The sequence below is a fragment of the Camelus bactrianus genome, chromosome 12 (assembly GCF_048773025.1).
Source record: "Camelus bactrianus isolate YW-2024 breed Bactrian camel chromosome 12, ASM4877302v1, whole genome shotgun sequence".
NCBI lineage: Eukaryota > Metazoa > Chordata > Mammalia > Artiodactyla > Camelidae > Camelus > Camelus bactrianus.
In genome coordinates, this window is record NC_133550.1 from 52,627,183 (window position 1) to 52,644,917 (window position 17,735).

Genomic DNA, 17,735 nt, shown 5'->3' on the forward strand with positions numbered 1-17,735 from the left:
AGCCCCGCCGTCCCGCCTCCCTGCAGGGTGAGGAAGTCACCTTTCCCAAATCCTAGTCACTAGTAGAAACCGCAGCCTACTGTCACGAGGCAGAGTAATTAGAGGAGTAAAGCGGGCGGGAGCGGTCCCGGGACGTGGGAAGATGCCGGCCGGGCGGGAAGCCGCAGGAAGAGGCGGGATTCTGCCTTTTGTCTCTCGGTCCTTACCCGGAGCGCGGCGGCGACCAGCGATCCCGCCAGACGTCCCCCGCGCTCCCAGCGGGTCCGGGAATCCGCCAGGCGCGCCGGGGCGGGGCGCGGCGGAGTGGGGGCGGGGCGCACGGGCCACGCCCACAGGGGCTTTAATAGGGGCGGGCGCGCGGGGCGCTGCGGCTCCCAGACTCCTGCTGCGCTTTCTCGCGTCCTCGCTAGCTCTGCTCGCGGTGCGTGGTCCAGCTTCGATTAGAGTGAGTAGCGGAGGTGGGGGCATCGTCGCCAACCCCGGGGGTGAGGGGTTCCCACAGCCTCCCGGGATTCTCAGGCTGCCTTGCCGGCGCCCTTCTCATCTCCGACGTCCCCATCGCGGTCCCCATTCGGACCCCCAGCCATCCTCCTCACGCCCGCGCCCCGATCCCCGCCAGGCGCCTCCACACACCTGCCCAGCTCCGCGTGGCCGCCCCAGCCCTGCTCTCAGATCTCGGGTACGCTGGGCAGAGAAATAACCTCCTTACCGGTTTCTTTGGGAGAGAGAGGTGGGGTCGAGGGTTTCGGGTGGCTGCTAATCCGCCTTTTAGTAGCCTTGGGCCCCCTCCTCCAGGGGCGCGTTCTCTCTTCGCAGAGGCGGTGGTGGGGGCGGGATCCGAGTCTCGGGGTCTCTGGTGCCCCCCGCCGAGGGCGACCTTCCCAGGGGGCTGATTCGTAGCCCTGCAGGTAAGGTGGGGGCTCCCACAGCCCGCCGAACGCAAAATCCTTCCCTTATTGCGGTGCGGAGCTCCTGGTACCCCTATTGTTTGGTGGTCTCTGCCCACCGAGCACCAAACCTTAAATGTTGAAGAAACAGCAGTGAAACGTCATATTGATCACTCCCAGCGTTTTCCGGAACTTTCTACCATTCAGGTACCAACCGGGAAAGCAAGAATGTTTGGTCGTAAATTCTGCAACAGGTCCTGAAAATCACATCCTCTGTTCCAAAGCTCCACGTAGGCAGCCCCCGGGGCGAGGGAGGGGGATTTTCTGAGTCGGGAGACACCCACGTCCGCCCCACCCCCACCTTCCCCCCAGCCAGGACGTTTGTTGAACGCTATTTGTTTAAATGGTTATCCAAGATGTTTTAACTTGTTTTATTAGCAGTCTGCAGACCAAGCACATTTTCATTTTATAAACGCTTTGTATTTTAGGTAGTTTTTTAAACTCGGGCATTAAAAATGGTCTCTTAAGTTCTTTTTCTTTTTTTTTTTAGTTCTTAACTTTTCTAATTAAGCTGTTTTAAAGCTCTACTTTAAAGCTCTACTCGAGTAGAGCAGCCACGAAGTTGGCTATAATTTGACTTAAATTTTCAGGAAAGAGATGAGCAATAGATTATAAAAGGGTGAATTTCACATACTTTAAAAACTGCATACCAAACTAGAACCGATTTTATGATGTCCTCTGCGGTCTCCCCCTACTGTCTCCTTGCTCATTGCCCTCTCAAATTGATTGCCCCCGAATATTTATCAATATTTCTCAAAGCTCTTTCTCCTCTGGATTCTAGTTTCCTTTGCTCTTTCAGAGTGAAGTTAGGTAGAGGCTGCATCCCGTGCGGTCTCCGGAACTAAAAAGTGCTTGGCTTAGGTTGGACCAGAGCCAATATGGGCTCAGTGAATGAAGGGATGAGTAAGGTTGCAATTGTAGAGCACACAGATTTAATTGGACTCAGGCATTAGATACATTAGCAGATTTGCTCCAGGGTTTCTATTGTGAGTTTTTTTAACGGATTCCTCCAAGCGTATTCACAAATATTGATAGTACTATATGCTAAATACTGGGCTGAAAGCAGTAGTCACTGGAGGTTTGTCCTGATGAAACTGCCAAATCACTTGGATTTTGAGGAAGTTGTATTTTATACTAAAACAGTAAGAACCATGGCATAGAGTAGAGGGGGCAGTAATAAATGAGGAGCTCTAGAAGCCTGGGTCCAGCTTCAATGCCGCCACTAAATGTGGCGATCTGGGCCTCTTATTTTTCTTCTCTGTCAAAAATTAGGTCAATCAGATGAGCGGGGGAGAGCAAGCCCACTGTGGGAGAGGAGGCATAGCATGGTGAGGAGGACAGGACTGGCCAGTTGAGGCCAAATCCACATCCCAGTTTCAGCACCCACTTGTTTGGATGACCTCAGGCAAGCTCTTTTCCTCTCTGGCCTCGATTACTTCACCTTGTAAAATGGATGTAACAGCACATACCTTGCAGGGGTTCTTGGAAGGCATGCTGTTCCTTGCAGGAAGCCCAGCGCAGCTTGAGAGAGGTTCTTTGTAATGAGACTCCGTTCTGCACTTGGTTGAACATAGGGAGAAATGGCTATTAATGAAAGGCTCCTCCAGGAGGGGAGCGCTGACTCAGACTGAACAGTATTGCCCACTTTCCCCCCTTTGCAGAAGAAGTTCACAGGTTTCTTCAATTGTATCATTTCTGGGGCTGGTATTTGCATGGCATCCCCTGTCTTCTATTGGATGGGGGAGATTCCTACACTTGGATTACCTAGGATGGTGATCCCTAACTTTTTTGTGTCGTGGAACTTTCTGGCAGTCTGGCAAAGCTGTTTTTAAGTGCATAAAAAAGTACAGGGTACCCAGTTCACCAATGCCCAGAATTTCAAGGAATCTGTGGACCCCGGGTTAAGACTCCTGACTTAGGGGAGTATTCTCAAACTGGATGGTGGAGGAGCCAGGCACAAGTTCTGACTGTTGAAAAGAAAACTTAAATTTTAGCATAAGTCTTAGAGGAAGAACCGAAAGACGTATAAAATATACTGTAACTCATTTGCAAAGGACATCAGGTTCCTTGCTGTTCTGTTCACCAACTCATTGTGCCAAACAGTACCTTGACCGAGAAGGAGAGGACACACCTTGTGGTACATTAGGGCCTTACGACTTCCCAGTTCACCATGGGAAAGAAGGTTTCGTGGTGGCGCCTCTTCCAAAAGAGAAAAGTTGGAGAGAGGATCAAAATACCTAATTTAAGAACTGCTGGAGCGGTTAGTCACTACTACGTCTGTGCTGCTAGCAGTGGTTTAGTTTTAGTGAAACATCAGTCAAATAAACTCAATACAGTCCATTTGAATTTTCATTGGTATTTTTAAGTGGAATTGGTAATTTTGTTTCCGTTTCACAGTTATGAGCTGCTTAATGTATCTGTACCACAGCTTTCTCACCCATACAGTGAGGATAATGGTTAATGCCTACCTCAGTTGTTACAAGGATTAGGTAAGTTAATATAAGTGAACTACTTAACATAAGTATAGTCAGCTTTATATATGTATTTCTAGTTATTGTTACTTACCGTGTGGCGGGCAGTATTCTAAGTGCTTTACGTATATTGTTCAGTCTCAAAACTGCCTTATGATATAAAACCTTTTTAAAAAGAGAAAACGAGCAGATCAAGTTGCCAGCCTAAGACCATTTGGCAAATAAACAGGTGTCTTAGCATAGAAATCTCAGTCTGACTCCATGGAAAAATCACACAAGCATTAGATTGTTTGAATAATTAAATATCTTGTAGTTTGCACAGACTGGATTGCCGCGGCAGATGCTGGAGGCCAGGGTGACCGAGTTGCTAGCACAGTTGTGTTCCAATTACAGTGTGTGATTTGGCAGGTAGTCTCCAAAGCTCCGTCAAGGATTCTGCTGACCTCCAAGTTGAAGACAAGAGTGGTAACAGACACAGAACTTGTAACAAACGGTGAGGCTGATCTGAGCACAGCAGCGCTTACAAGATAGAAGGGAGGTGGCCCTCGGTAAGAACATAGATTTTGGTCAGCAGAGAGGGCTGGTAGAGTGCTTTTTCTTTGAAAGTAGCAATCTGGGTGTGAGATGAGCGAATAGAGGACACTTGCTGACTGCTAGTTGGATGGATGGAGAGTGGGCAGAGAGGAAGGTGTTCCTGTATGTAAGTGACTTGATATTCTCAAGGACTGATCACTCTCAGGTGGTATGAACGTCCCCAACCCTTAACTCAGATATGGGAGTTTGGGGGACAGCTTATGGTCCTGGAGTTAAACATGAATGGTTGAGCCTAGATTTGCATCTTGGGAGGTCAGTGACCTGAGCAAGTCGCTTAATTTAACACTGCCTGTTTGGTAACCATATTCAGAACCACCGGGGCTCTTGCAGGAAAAGGAAGCCAGCGTTTGTGGAGGCCAGGCTCTCTGCCAGGTACTTTACGAATGTTATCTCGTTAAATCCTTACAACCATCCACTGAGAGGGTTCTCGTCATCCATCTCCAAGTTACAGCTGAAGAAGCTGAGGCTCAAAGATGAAGGAGCTTGGCCGAGATCACAGAGCTGATAACTGACTTTCAGACTGATGTCTGTCTAATTCTAAGCTCCACACTCTTTCTTTGTTCCCAGGACTGTCTTAGAGGCGGCATGTGCACTGCACTTTCTATGAAGGACGTTATTAATCACAATAATGTTTAAAGCAGAACCTTGACTGAACTCTGGAATCTTTTCCAACATAGTTCCAGGAACCCACTGTCGGTCAGTCAACAAGATGAAGCTGTTTTGACATCCCTATATAAATAGACCATACAGACTCCCCAAAGCCCTTTCTACGTGCTTCTGTGGTACGGGCTGTATTATATCGCCATTGTTTGTTGACCTATTTCTACCACCAAAGTAGAACTCCCGGAGAAACGGTGAGCCTTCTTTTACCCTTTTATCCTCAGCTCCTCACCCAAGATGTGGCTTATAAAATGCTGAATTAATATATTTATAGGAGAGCTTCATAAACAGTCCAGTGTTACTCAGTGTTTATTAGCTGCTCCTACCCTGGGGAGAATTACTCGAGATTGGGAAATGAAGCCAGGAGTTTAGCTGGGGAAGGAAGGAGGGAGGTACGTCAGTTTTCCTGATGTGGAGGGATGAGGGCGGGATGGAGGGATGGATGGACTCTGAGATGGGCAGGAGAAGGTGAGTGTTGAAAACAAAGACTGAACATTGCTAAATATTGCTGATAAAAGCTACTGATAATTAGAGTGCTGACTGTAAGCATTTTTCTCATCTCATTCTCTTCACAACTCTGTAAGAAAGGTACCGTTATCCTCATTTTACGTATGAAAAGTGAGACTGTATTGACTCCAAAATCCATGTTTCCACTGAGGCTGAGCTGTCTTAAAGGCCAGCTTAAAGACTTGGCTTTGGTAGAAGGAGCCAAACAGGACATGGAGCCCATCACTAAGACACAGAGAGTCTGTCCTTGCTCAGCAGTGCTCACTCAGAAAACGGAAGTAGACTAAGCAGATAGTTTGGGTTGCAGAAGAAAAAAAGGTTTAGGATGGCCATTGGGTAAAGATTAACTTCCAGTTAATTATAGCTCTCAGACTCGGGCCTCTTTACAAGTCATTGTAATTGGGGACAATGCTATTCACTTACATATTCTCGTAACAAGTGACTCCCCCTCTGGATGTGGCTCAAGATGAAACTGGTTTATAGTAGATTCTTCTTTTGGGAAATTAGATTATAGTCAGGTTCCAGTATCATAACAAAGCCCTGTGTGTAGTCATAAAATGTCAAAGCTTCTGGAAGCATTTAGAATCTGGGTTTATAGATGAATTCACTCCAAACCTCTGGTATCAGAGCGATTAACTTTAATGGCAAGTGGCGACACGTAGACTTGAAATTCATGGATTTGAGTCACTCAGATGCTAAGCGAAGGCAGTACACGTAGCACCGGTGGCGAGAATGATCCCTGTGGTCGTTTTGTGTTCTCGTCGGTTGTCCAGAGAACGAGCTAACTTTACCACAAGGTGACTCAGATTTAGACTATAGTCATTTTCTTCCAGGGCTAAGTCTTAGGAATGCCGGGTGGTGTCTCAGACTAGGGAGAAGCAGCAAAAAGCAACTGCACATAGGTGTGGAGATGTCAACCAAGCTTTTTAATCTAACACAGTGAGTGGATAAATCCTAGTGCTGGAGCTCTTTCAGGCATTGAAAACCAAAGAACAAGACGAAGCTGAACAAGCCCGGGGTTGGCCTCTTTTAAGAGGTGTGTGTAACGTGGGATTTTATTTCTCCTCTTGCTATTCTGTAAATTAACGCATAGAGTTGGGGAAGGCGTGCAGCCCAGATTGCTCTGTGCACATCCAGTCTGCTGTGATTAGTGTCAGCTGTTGTGGAGTAGAGCCGCCAAGGGCTTGTAGGAAACATGATGCCTCGGTTTTGGGTTTATATATATGCATACATATATATGCACACACGCGCATAGCAATGCCAAGAGTGACAGAAATGGAAGATGGTCCCATTCCCCCTGCCAAATCCAGCAAACATCCACAGGGGTTCACCCTGAAAGTGTAAATTTGAACTTCATGTCTTAGTCACCACAAGTGGAACTGTCGTCGTGCTTGCAGCAAGCTGTAATGTCCCAGGAAAAGGTTTATGAGTGACTGATGAGCCCTTTTTTCTCTATTCTGTCTGTTGCTCTGAGCTGGTCTGGGGTACTGACAGCCGGCTGGACAGTACGAGATGCCCCCTCCATCTTCAAGCTACTGGTACCTGGATGTCTGCCAAGGCGTTTGTTTACCTTGGTTTATCCTCACAATGTCTCTGTGAGGTAGAGAGAGCTACCTTTCTCCCGTTTTTGTTTTTTTTAATTTTTTTCCAGATAAGCAAAGCCCAAGGTTGTACAACTGTTACAATAGTGGTTAACCCAGATCTATCTAAACCAATCTCTCTTCCTTCCTCTCTCCCTCCCTTCCGTCCCTTCCATTATGAAATATTTCGGACATACAAAATAGAGCATCATGTAAGGAACATCCAATTACCCACTGTCCAGCTTAAAAAATTCAACATAAATCCACTGAAGCTTTCTGAGGATGCTCTGTTACCCCACCAGCCTGGGCCACCGAAGGGGTTATTCAGAAATCCTTAGGAAAGCCTATAAGCTGAGTGGAACTTGTGAAAAGTTTAATGACTTGGAAATTTTACTGAGAATCCAAGAATGTGACAAAGAGTGTAAGGCGGTGCTACCTTTGTCTTCATAAGCATAAGATTGAACTGGGAATTTTCATAGCTGGAAAAGGAAGGATTCTTTAAAACAAAAGACAATATTTTGACAGATGCCAAGTACTCTGGTGGATGGTGTGGGGGAAGACAGAGCTGTGGTCCCCACCCTCGGGGGGAAGAAGCTTTTAACATAGTGAGCTGAATGCTGTTGAACTTGGATACGTATTTCCCAAAAAGATGACATGATCCACGTTTGGCTGGTGTGGCCTGTACAATAGGAGTTAGACTTGACGTAAAAGAAGTGAATTTAAGTAACCCTATTTTACATAAAGAAAGGGAAGATAGCCTTCCTTTTTTAAAAGTCCAAGCTGCTCTACAATAGAGAGTGAAGTGATGAGTTAGCTTTTTTTTTTAAAATGTATTTTTAAATGTTATTCAAAGACAATCCAGGATAGCGTTAGTCTTGTTAGAAATCTGGCTCCTTATTGGTGATTGCTCCCAAGTAAATATGTGAAAATGTAAGGTACCAGGTTCGGGGTATGATGACACTTTCTGATGGGAAATGCCTTCAGTTCTGGATGGTCTTAATGGTGTAGAATGGGCGGTGCGATGGGAATTTTCTCTGCCCCCTTTTAAGGACTGAAGGCTCTTCAGTCTTTTGCTTGGCAGCCATCCTTGTCCCTTCTTTTTCTAGCCAGATTTGAGTAAGCAAGGAGGTCTCACCCTTCTTAAACATCTGTTTCCTGGAGAGGCAAGCAGCTCACGGGAGGAGGCGTCATAGGCAAAGGCTGCGAACACCACTCACTGCAGGGAAGTCTGAACGTGACGGTGGGGACGAAAGGAATTCTTTCACTGTTTCCAGATACCACTCAGGGCAGGGCAGACATAACACACCGTCTTTGCAGGACAACTTGCTGTACTGGCAAAGGCCTGTGAGCACGTCAGCCATTCACAATGAGGCATTTTAAACTGGTTCAGATAGACGGGTTCCTTGAGGAGATTAGAACCTGCTGGCCCCATGTCATAGCAAGATGGCTCACGATGTAAACCTCCAGCTCCACCACCTCATCGGGCCACGTTGCTCAGGGGTTATTCAGACACACTCAACAAACAGTTCACTTTGCCAGGAAGGGAACTTGGTAGCATATTCCGTGTGGACCGACGGGCCTACCAAAGAGGGAACACCAACTGTTGGTGGGGCTGGAGGACTCTGGGATTAGGGAAGCACGGAAACTGAAATGGCAGACATCTGGGTGGGTGTCTGTTGTGGTTACAGCAAGGCTCCATGCATGCGGCTGTTCTAGCCAGGGAAGCAACTATTTCCGCGATCCCCTGGCATAACTCTCAGATAAAACTAAAACTTTATCTTGCTGGGCAATCCAACACGTTCCTCCTCCCTAGAAAGTGTGTCCTAGCTGTGTATGTTAAATGATAAGAATTTGCTGGTGTTACGATGAATTAAATATGTGATCAAAACCTCCACCCAAGTGTAAGTTCTTCGCTGAGTGTGAGGGGCAGCGTTTGCCTCTCCACCCCCCACACTTCCTTCTTAACTCCCGTGGATTCGAGCAGCACAGTTGTTTTGTGCCTGGCGACCTGCACGGTTCTAGTGCGCACGACCAGCCGGTTTCCTAAGGAAAGAGCTGTGATCTGGGAGGTGAGAGCAGGTTCTTTGAAGGCTTGCGGGCCATTTGGAGATGCAGCAGGAGGGCAGGTTAAAAAGAATCCAGCGCCGTCTTTAAACAGCTCTCCAGGACCTTGGGAGGCACTCCTCAGCTGGGCTCACGTTCTCATGCTCCTCTCTTCCCTCAGGATGCCCGTCTGGGGAGGTGGAAACAAGTGCGGGGCCTGCGGGAGGACCGTGTACCACGCGGAGGAGGTGCAGTGTGATGGCCGCAGCTTCCACCGCTGCTGCTTCCTGTGCAGTAAGTGGCCCCGGGGCTGGACCCCCGGCAGAACTTGTGTGTCAGAAGCCCCAGCTGACCTGCTTCAGGAAGAACCTGTGGCTTTGTTAACAAACACAGTTTCAGCAGCACACGTGCTTTCTGGCTGCTGTCCTCCTGGGCACTGCACGTGCTCTGGCCAAGAGCGAGGACCGCAGGGGTGACCCCAGCTCGCAGCCTCCATTCGGAGCTCCCTGTGTTTGTTGTCGTGTCTGTGTTCCTCCGCTCTCCCAAGGGCTCAGAGTTGTGTTCGGCCTGGCACATCCTAGGGGCTCGGCTCTGATTTCTGGATGAATGGACTGCCCCGCACCCAGCCCAGCTCTCTCTTGCTGTCCCGGCTCCTTCCCTTTGAAACCTCCTTGCCAGTTGCATGCTGCACGGTCAGTTGAAATTCAGATGTCTCTAAGTTCCAACCCGGTCTTCACTGGTAGTGAACATTCAGAGTTGTTTCTTGTTGTCTATATCCTTAATTTGAGGGAAAGGAACTTAGGATGTGAACACCCCATAGAGGCGGTTTGGGAATTCCTGGTGTTTATAGATGGAGAATTACCAGAGTGTCTCACAGGCAGGAAGCAGGCCACCAAACAGCACATGCTAGTCTGCTCTGCTCAAAGGATGCTCAGTACCTGCTGAGGAGACAAAAGGAACAGGAGAGAAGCCCCCTCTCGCCTCTCCCTGCAGATTCGCTCTCAGGACGACTCAGCTGTCAGTCTTAAAACAGGAGAGCAGCCACTTCAGTTAATCATCTTGTGATCCAAATGACAAAACTTTTCTTCAAGGATTTGTTATGTGAGGCCCCCACCTATCTGTCTCTAGAGTAGTGTACAGTGAAAATGACTGTTAGAAACTGCATAGCTTAAAAATAAATTTGGTTATGCTAAAGAATAATCTTCAGAAAACACTTGCCTCTCAAATTTTCGTTGTCCGTCTCCCTCTGAGCACCAGCATTCAAGGCGTCTGGACCTTTTTATAGTTTAACTGCTCTGCACATGACCAGAAACAGACAACAAAGAATAAAAATACAACATGAATGTTTGCTCTGTGCGCCCGCATAAAAGCTAGCATTTCTCAGATTTCATTTAACTATTTCTTCTCTTAGAAATTCTTTTTTTTTTTTTTTAGGGAATCTCTTTTTCAGCAGCTTTGTAACCAAGAGAATATGTGAACAAAGAGGAAAAGCAAATACTGGAGGAACTGTGCTTAGTTTCCTCTAGGTTAAGCCATGATGTCTTCACCATAATAAAGTCAGTGTTTATTAAATGTCAGGTTCTTTACTGGTCATTTTTATTACTCCTTCCTAATTATTTGTCTCTGCTGACCAACGCCTTTTAAGGAAATAACTTGGAGTAATTTGCAGACGTAGGAGAATTTTACTGCAGAGAAAAGGGACAAGGGCTGGGAGGAGGGCGGTCATTCTGCAGTAAAATTTTCATATCGTTAAACTTCCTTTGGCTAATAGACATGAGTTTAAAAACAAACAGTATTTTTGGGGGGAGGTTATAGCTCGGTAGAGTGCATGTTTAACATGCACGAGGTCCTGGGTTCAATCCCTAGTACCTCCATTAAAAAAATTTTTTTTCAAATAAAAAGTTTTTATATATTATTGTCTATTAAGGATGTTTGTTCTAGAGCAGTGTAAAATTTTAGGTTAACTGTGTCTTTAAGAAAATGTATTTCAGCTACTTGAACCTCAACAGCAAGGTTCAAAAGTAGATGATGTCATTCTGTCCTACCAGCGGGGACGTCAGTCTGAGATAAAACTTCATCATCTAACTCTAAAGCAGCCACGAGTCGCCCCAGCCCTTCTCCCCCTCTTCCTTTTTTCGTTTCTCCCACTCTTTCAAATAAGGGAGGGAGGATCCCCTTTTCTGCCGCCTTGACCTTGGATTTCCTGCTGCCTGATTGTGCTACCAGCGAGCTCTCTCCCAGGGCTTTCTTTCTCAAGCTTAATTGAAGTTTCAGAAAGTGAAATAATGTCTGGATAAAACATGATGACATTCGGCAGTTTTATGAAGTGGGGTACGTGGAAATGCCTTGTGGTAAGAAATCCATCAAGAAAGAATGTGTTCCCCTTTGGGATAGAAGAGAAAACAAATGCAGGCTTTAAACCACCTGACGATTTTCATACATACTTAGTCTTGATGGAGAAGCCGGTGGCGAGATGAAAGAATACTGCTTTTTCTCTTTGAGACTAGTGATGAAAACTTGAAATTCTGGATTTAAAACCGTTTTTATGCTTTGTGGGGAAGAGAGGCCGCAGACACAGCTCTCCCAAGGGGCTCCTGCCCTTCTGTTGTTGAACAATACTTGGATGAAACAGTGGAGTGTTGAGGGTTGGGAGCAAGGGTCTGGGTGCAAAGTGTAGGTTTTGTTCCGTAATTATAGCCATCTCTGAAACTTTTCTCCCTCCGGCCAGAGAGGCAGGTCATGCTAAAAAGTTTGAGGCTTCAGGATGCTAAAATTCGGATGTATTTCTGGAACAACCAGAGGAAGTTAGAGGAAGGCAAATTGTCCTCAGAGGTAGCTGAGCCGCCCAGATGCTGTCCTGGGGCTTTTGGGAACCACAGAATGAACCGAGAATATAAGAGAGCCTGTGCCAGGGCCACCATTGTTGTAAGGAGAAAGGCGTATTGGGCACCTGTTTACAAAGTCTCTCTTTCCCACCCCTCAGTGGTTTGCAGGAAAAATTTAGACAGCACAACGGTGGCAATCCACGATGAAGAGGTCTACTGCAAGTCCTGCTACGGGAAGAAGTACGGGCCGAAGGGCTACGGGTATGGCCAGGGCGCCGGCACGCTCAGCATGGACCGCGGCGAGCGGCTGGGCATCAAGCCTGAGAGGTGAGTGAGGGCTGTGCCACCTTTGGAAATGAGTCGTAGCAACTCTTGTTGCTTGGTGAATGGGAATCTGGGGGTTTCCAGACTTTTAGCTTAAAGTGAGCATTTCCTTCATGACTCAGATTTTGTAGCGTAAATGACTAATCTTTGCTTGAAATAATTGACACTTGGAGCTGACGAGCATTCTTATTGATGATTCCGGTGATTTCTGGTCCTGGCTTGTGGCCTTCTGAGGTGTATTAAGGAGTCGTGATGTTCTCAAAAGCGAGTGGCTCACATTTACTTCTGCTTCATAGCACTTCAAAGACCAGACATCACGAAGTCAAATGATAAAGTTAGTATCAGAGTCATGAGATGCACTTAAATCTCACGCGTAATGAAGCAGTGAAAATTCCTCGCTCACTCCTTCCATGTAAGAACAAGAATGTCTTCCCACCAAGAAATTACTTTTCTCTAGCTTGAAATTCTTACTTCTTGACCCAATAATTCCCTCCTTTGGACTTCACATTTTTCATATCCATTTTATATTGAAGAGGCCAAAATTGTTGTAATTAATAGAATGGCCTTTCCTTGGACAAGACCATTAATTGTGCCTTTACTGTGGACTGGACACCATGCGGTAATCCACAGTAACTCATGTGATCCTCACTCTCTATGAGATGTTGCTCATCTCACTCAAGAATAAATTGAGACAGTGAGAATTAAGTGATTTGCCTAAAGTCACACTGTTAGTTAATTGCAGAGCCTGGAACTTAACCTAGTGTAACTGCAAAGCTTATGATCTTAGGCACAGTGCATTACGGTAAGCCTGAAATAATTATGTCTGCTGAACATTTATGTTCATTCTATGTAATCTTCACAGTGACTCTGAGTTTAGATACTTTGTCCCTGTCTTATAGATAGGACACTAAGGCTCAGGTCACCCAGATAACGTGGCAGAACCAGGATTTGAACTTCCATCCATCTGGTCCCTAGACTCGTGCTCTTTCCACTGCACCTCTCTGTCCTGCATTTTTTCCGGTCACTTTCTGAGCGTTGGTTCCTTGCTGTGCCTCAGTTGTATGAGGGCAGACTCACTCCCTGCTGTGTGCTGTCACCTGCAGGAGCCCGGTTTACCTTGGACTTTGTTCAAGTTCATTGTTCTTGTTCTGCTCTCCTTTTCCAAGTTGTTAAAATCCATTCTTGTTTCCCAAGATTTTATTTGAAACCTTTCAAGACACATACACCTGTACACACTCCTCCCAAACAAAACCAGATTCATCCATTGCCTGAAAAGTGAATCGGTGGTTGCCATAGTTTTAAAAGACCAGGGGACCCTCTTGTCTATCTCCCTCTGCTTCTCCACCTTCTCCAGGGACTGGCCAGCCCTCTGTGCTGACCTGTGTCCATCTGTGCCCTTGCCTCTTCCCTTTCGAGCCTGGCCACATGCTACTCACCCTGCAGGACCGTGTAGGGAAGCCGTTCTTAATGAACTCTGGGAGCACCTGTGGTCTGGACCGCCCTGTGTGGCAGGTGGTCGTTACCGGGACCCAGCGATTTCAGGAGGGTCTCTTGAAGAGGCAGCATTTTCACCAAGGCAGACCTGCATTTTTTAGGTCAGGCTCACCAGTTTACTAATCCTCCAGCCCTTCAGCAAGTTATTTAACATCTAGGCCCCTGTTTCTTCTTCTGTCCTGTGAGGTAACAGTTAGCCATACCTTAACGAGGTTGTCGGAAGGGAGGTAGGAGGTAATCCATATGAAGTTCTTCTCAGTATGATTGGCAGGTTTTGAAATTTTTCTTGGGAAACTCCTAACTGCAAGCATTGGATGTCATTGTGAATAGCTCTTAAAGATCACTTTTGAAAGTTAAGTACAGGAGTCCCTTGGTATCTGCAGGGGATTGGTTCCAAATTGATACCAAAATCCAAGGATGCTCAGATCTCTTATATAAGACAGTGTAGTATCTGCATGTGACCTACACACGTCCTCTCAGGTATGCTGTCATCTCTAGATTACTTACAACACGTATTACAATGGAAGTGCTATGGAAATAGTTGCTGGTATGTGACAAATTCAGGTTTTGCTTCTTGGAACTTTCTGGAATTTTTTTCTTGAATATGTTTGATCCAAGATTGGATGAATCTATGGATGCAGAAGTCATGGGTAAAGAGGGCTGACTGGAGGTATACAATAGGTTGTGGAGTTTTTTTTAAAAAATAGCCCCATATTAGGGACAATGGGAAAATCCAGTCCCGTGAATTAGTACTGTGAATTGATATTTGTTGCTTAGAATAAAATTTCCAGTGGCCACGTCAAACATGATTCAAAAAATGATACATATTAACTTAGGTGAAAGTGTAGGAAACCATTAAATAACCAAAAAGTGGAGGTGCTGGAGATGAAGACATTGAAGGTACATGTGAAGAGTTTGATAAATTGCTTTATGAAAAGGCAGCATGTCTAAATTAATGTTTTAAGTATGTATGTAACATCTAATAAAATCTAACTAGGACAAAAGTGTTTCTCTAGTAGGAAAAACTGACACCTCGCCACCTCTTGCTGAGTGCTGTTTTCTGTCATATCTTATCTACTCAGCCTGCTTGTAAGGTTTTACAAGAGCCTTTAAATCTTTTCAAAGCCCAGAATGGTGTTCGGCATGGTAGGGTACACCTACATATTGAATGAAAATACATTACAGAAAGCGAGGAAAATATGGTTTACCTAGTGACCTGAAAATACTGATGAAAACAAGACTCTACAGAGAAAAAGTAAAGATAAAAAGGTCACGTAGTAATAGGCAGACTTTCTAAAATACTTTTGCGTGAAAAAAGTAATTTATTGACACTTTCCCCTAATGTCCTGCGAAATTAAGTGATCTGTAAAACATGCTTCAGTTTCTTAATTACTGTGTAGGTCATCTGACCTATTTGCAGAAACTTAACTGCTTCAGTTACCACTGATTTTTCTATCTCCTGTGAAGTAAAAAGCCAGCTGTGATTCCAGGGGTAGTATAAATGATAATAATACTATGAATGTGGGGTGAAAATAAGTGCCGTGGCAGGCTTTATAAAGCACAGCATGATTGTTTAGTGGAGAGGTTAGCACAGTGGATTCTGATGAGTTTAGACTCAGAGGGACACATATTTAAGTCTGGGGCCTAGTCTGTCTTTTTGTAACTACAGCGAGCCCATTAACAGGTTGAAATAGTAACTGGCCCACCCCTGAGATTTCTTTCTTCTTTCCCCTGCACTGGCCCGGAGGCCTCCAGCCTAGGGACGGGATACCAGCATTCCGATGTGCCTGCCTGTGGACTTACAATGATTCTTTGGAAAATTCTGCCTAATTCCTTTTTTCCTCTTTTCCACAAGTGTTCAACCTCACAGGCCCACAACAAATCCAAACACTTCTAAATTTGCTCAGAAATACGGAGGGGCTGAGAAGTGTTCCAGATGTGGGGATTCCGTATACGCTGCCGAGAAGATTATTGGAGCTGGAAAGGTGAGTGCCGGCCTGAAGTACTAACAGTGAAGGACTTAACTCTCCGCTCCCTTTCTCCCCCGACCCCTGCGCAGTCCACTCGGGAGCTCTGTCTTATAGTTTTTCTTAATCCAATTTCCATCTGAATCATTCATTTTGTTTCCTATCTTCGTTTAAAAGGAACTTGTTTTCAGAGGTGGGGTTGCTTCCTGAAGGTTGTTCACAAAAAAGGCCAGGCTGTTTAACAGATCCGGACTCTGCAGGTTTTTCACTGTAGTGGGGTGGGGATGGGGTGGGGCAGTGAGATTGAGAGGGGGCAGTGAACTAGTCAGGACACCTGGTTTGGAAAAGTCACTTCACCACTTCACCTCTTGGAGCTGCAGGGTTCTCGGCCATAAAGGAGGCAGTCTGTAGAGAAGCACGCTGGGCTTGCAGCGAGGTGTGCGACAGCAGCTAGGGAAATGGCCCATCCGTGGTGCAGCTCCCAGTCCACATCCTCTGGAATGAAGTCTGAACTCAGCCCTTTGCAGGCAGCCAAGAATGTCGACACTGGAGGGGCCAGTTCAGTCTTCCGGTGGGGACGCTCTGCAGCAGTCAGGAGCTCGGGGGTCGATCTTCCTGAGCCACCTGCCACATCTAAACTGTCCTGCAGGAACACGGCCTCTCAGACTTCTTCATTTCTCTCTTCCAGCCCTGGCACAAAAACTGTTTCCGATGTGCCAAGTGTGGGAAGAGTCTTGAGTCAACCACTCTGACTGAGAAAGAAGGTGAAATCTATTGTAAAGGTAAAATTAATTTCAGTTATTGCTACCCAGATAAATATCCTGCATTGGCTACTAGAGAAGGAAATGTCACCAGCATAAAGCAAAAACAAAACCAAAAGTACTCTGAAAATGAGGAAAAAGTAGGATAGTGCCACTGGGTATTTGAAAATACAAGATCTAGAGATGCTCACAAGATGAGAGGAAACCACAGAACATTCGTGATGATAGTGAGTTAAGTTCCTGGTCCTGTAAAACTCCCCTACAAATACAATTTTCAACTTAATGTTTTAAGCAAAGCATGTGAATATATGAAGGTAGTAGACAAACATACAACTCGCCTGACCTGATTTGCATACTTATAACCCAGTCAGGACCACGAACTGACTACTGTGGAACCAGAATGCCCGGACTTGCCTCTGCAGCTTTAAGACAGTTACTACCTGGCACATTTCACATTTTGAATAAGTTGAACTCTTTTTGGCATAGCCAGAGGTAGTTTTAATTTGTAGGGGTTTGTTGTTGGCCTTAAGCAGTGCTGCTGGCAAAGCTTAATGGACTTGTACCAATTCTTCCCTTTTCTTCTGTAGGATGCTATGCGAAGAACTTTGGGCCCAAGGGATTTGGCTATGGCCAAGGAGCAGGAGCCCTTGTCCATGCTCAGTAGAGGTGCAAACCCGGAATGGAGATCACACACTGAAAATCTCTGCAAAATCCAGGCACAGATTATCTAACACTAAACTACTGTGAAATTCTACCAGTACTTAAGTACTGTATGTTGCCCTGTACTTGGATAGGCCGGCGGACTAGGAAGAGAGCACTGTGGCCTTTTGCTTTTATTCATCAGCATGTCAAAAACCATGTCTTTTACATTTTAAATAAAACTTCAGCTTGATCTGGGTGTTCAGTGTCTTTCAGTTAACCTTTTGGAGGAGCTGTTGTGATCTTGGTTAGTGGAAAATCCTTTGGGTCCCCACCTGCATTTTTATTGGTTAAAGAGAGTCCACCCCATTACGCAGCTGACTCACTAGGTTAATGTTTGCATTATGGCAAGTTGGCCTCCCCAGTGAGGGTTGCTAGGCAACGGGCCCGGCCATCCCAGCTCTTCACAGCTGGCATTCAGCCGCACAGAATTCCTGCCTGCCTGCCCCATTCGAGCCTGGTGGTTACTCATCACTTGTCGGGAGCAGTCTCCTAAAGCATGGCCCCAGGTCCACCCGCACTATAGTCACCTGGGTGTTAAAAAGGCAGATCTTGAGGCCCCACTTCAGCCCTACAAACCAGAATCTCTAGGTGGGGGTGGGGGGCACAGAATTCCTTCTAACAAGCTCCTCAGAAAGGCACACTGACCTGGGAGTGCGCACACGGTTAAACAAAACACTTAAAAATTCTATTGATTTATCTGTACCCAAAGATCATGACAGTTACCTACAGACAGCTATAGAATCTGAGGCTTAGCGTGACTTTAACTTTTTAGACCCCCCACTCTCATCTGATGGTTACTTACCAATCCTCGAAACGGGTGATTTTTCTCACAGATTTCAATTCTGCAGAATTAGTGCTGA

The 17,735-nt window shown here is 46.0% G+C and overlaps 1 protein-coding gene and 1 long non-coding RNA gene across 2 annotated transcripts; both read left to right on the forward strand.

Annotated features, from left to right (window-relative positions):
• The first annotated feature begins 311 nt into the window (after positions 1 to 311).
• CSRP2 (cysteine and glycine rich protein 2) lies at positions 312 to 17,065 on the forward strand. The gene is made up of 6 exons (XM_074375374.1): positions 312 to 445; positions 8,984 to 9,096; positions 11,786 to 11,954; positions 15,301 to 15,430; positions 16,101 to 16,194; positions 16,761 to 17,065. Exons 2-6 carry the CDS (start codon positions 8,985 to 8,987, stop codon positions 16,835 to 16,837), a joined length of 582 nt encoding a protein of 193 aa, XP_074231475.1. The 5' UTR covers positions 312 to 445; position 8,984; the 3' UTR covers positions 16,838 to 17,065.
• On the forward strand, positions 9,103 to 10,379 carry LOC123618002 (uncharacterized). Its single transcript, XR_006726340.1, has 2 exons — positions 9,103 to 9,494; positions 10,237 to 10,379. It is a non-coding gene; the product is annotated as an uncharacterized LOC123618002 (long non-coding RNA).
• Positions 17,066 to 17,735: the final 670 nt, after the last annotated feature.

Coding starts and splice junctions, on each gene's coding strand:
- CSRP2 (XM_074375374.1), top strand. CDS start 8,985: ATGCCCGTCTGGGGAGGTGGAAACAAGTGCGGGGCCTGCGGGAGGACC. Junction 9,097..11,785: donor CCGCTGCTGCTTCCTGTGCA/GTAAGTGGCCCC, acceptor CCCACCCCTCAG/TGGTTTGCAGGAAAAATTTA. Junction 11,955..15,300: donor CTGGGCATCAAGCCTGAGAG/GTGAGTGAGGGC, acceptor CTTTTCCACAAG/TGTTCAACCTCACAGGCCCA.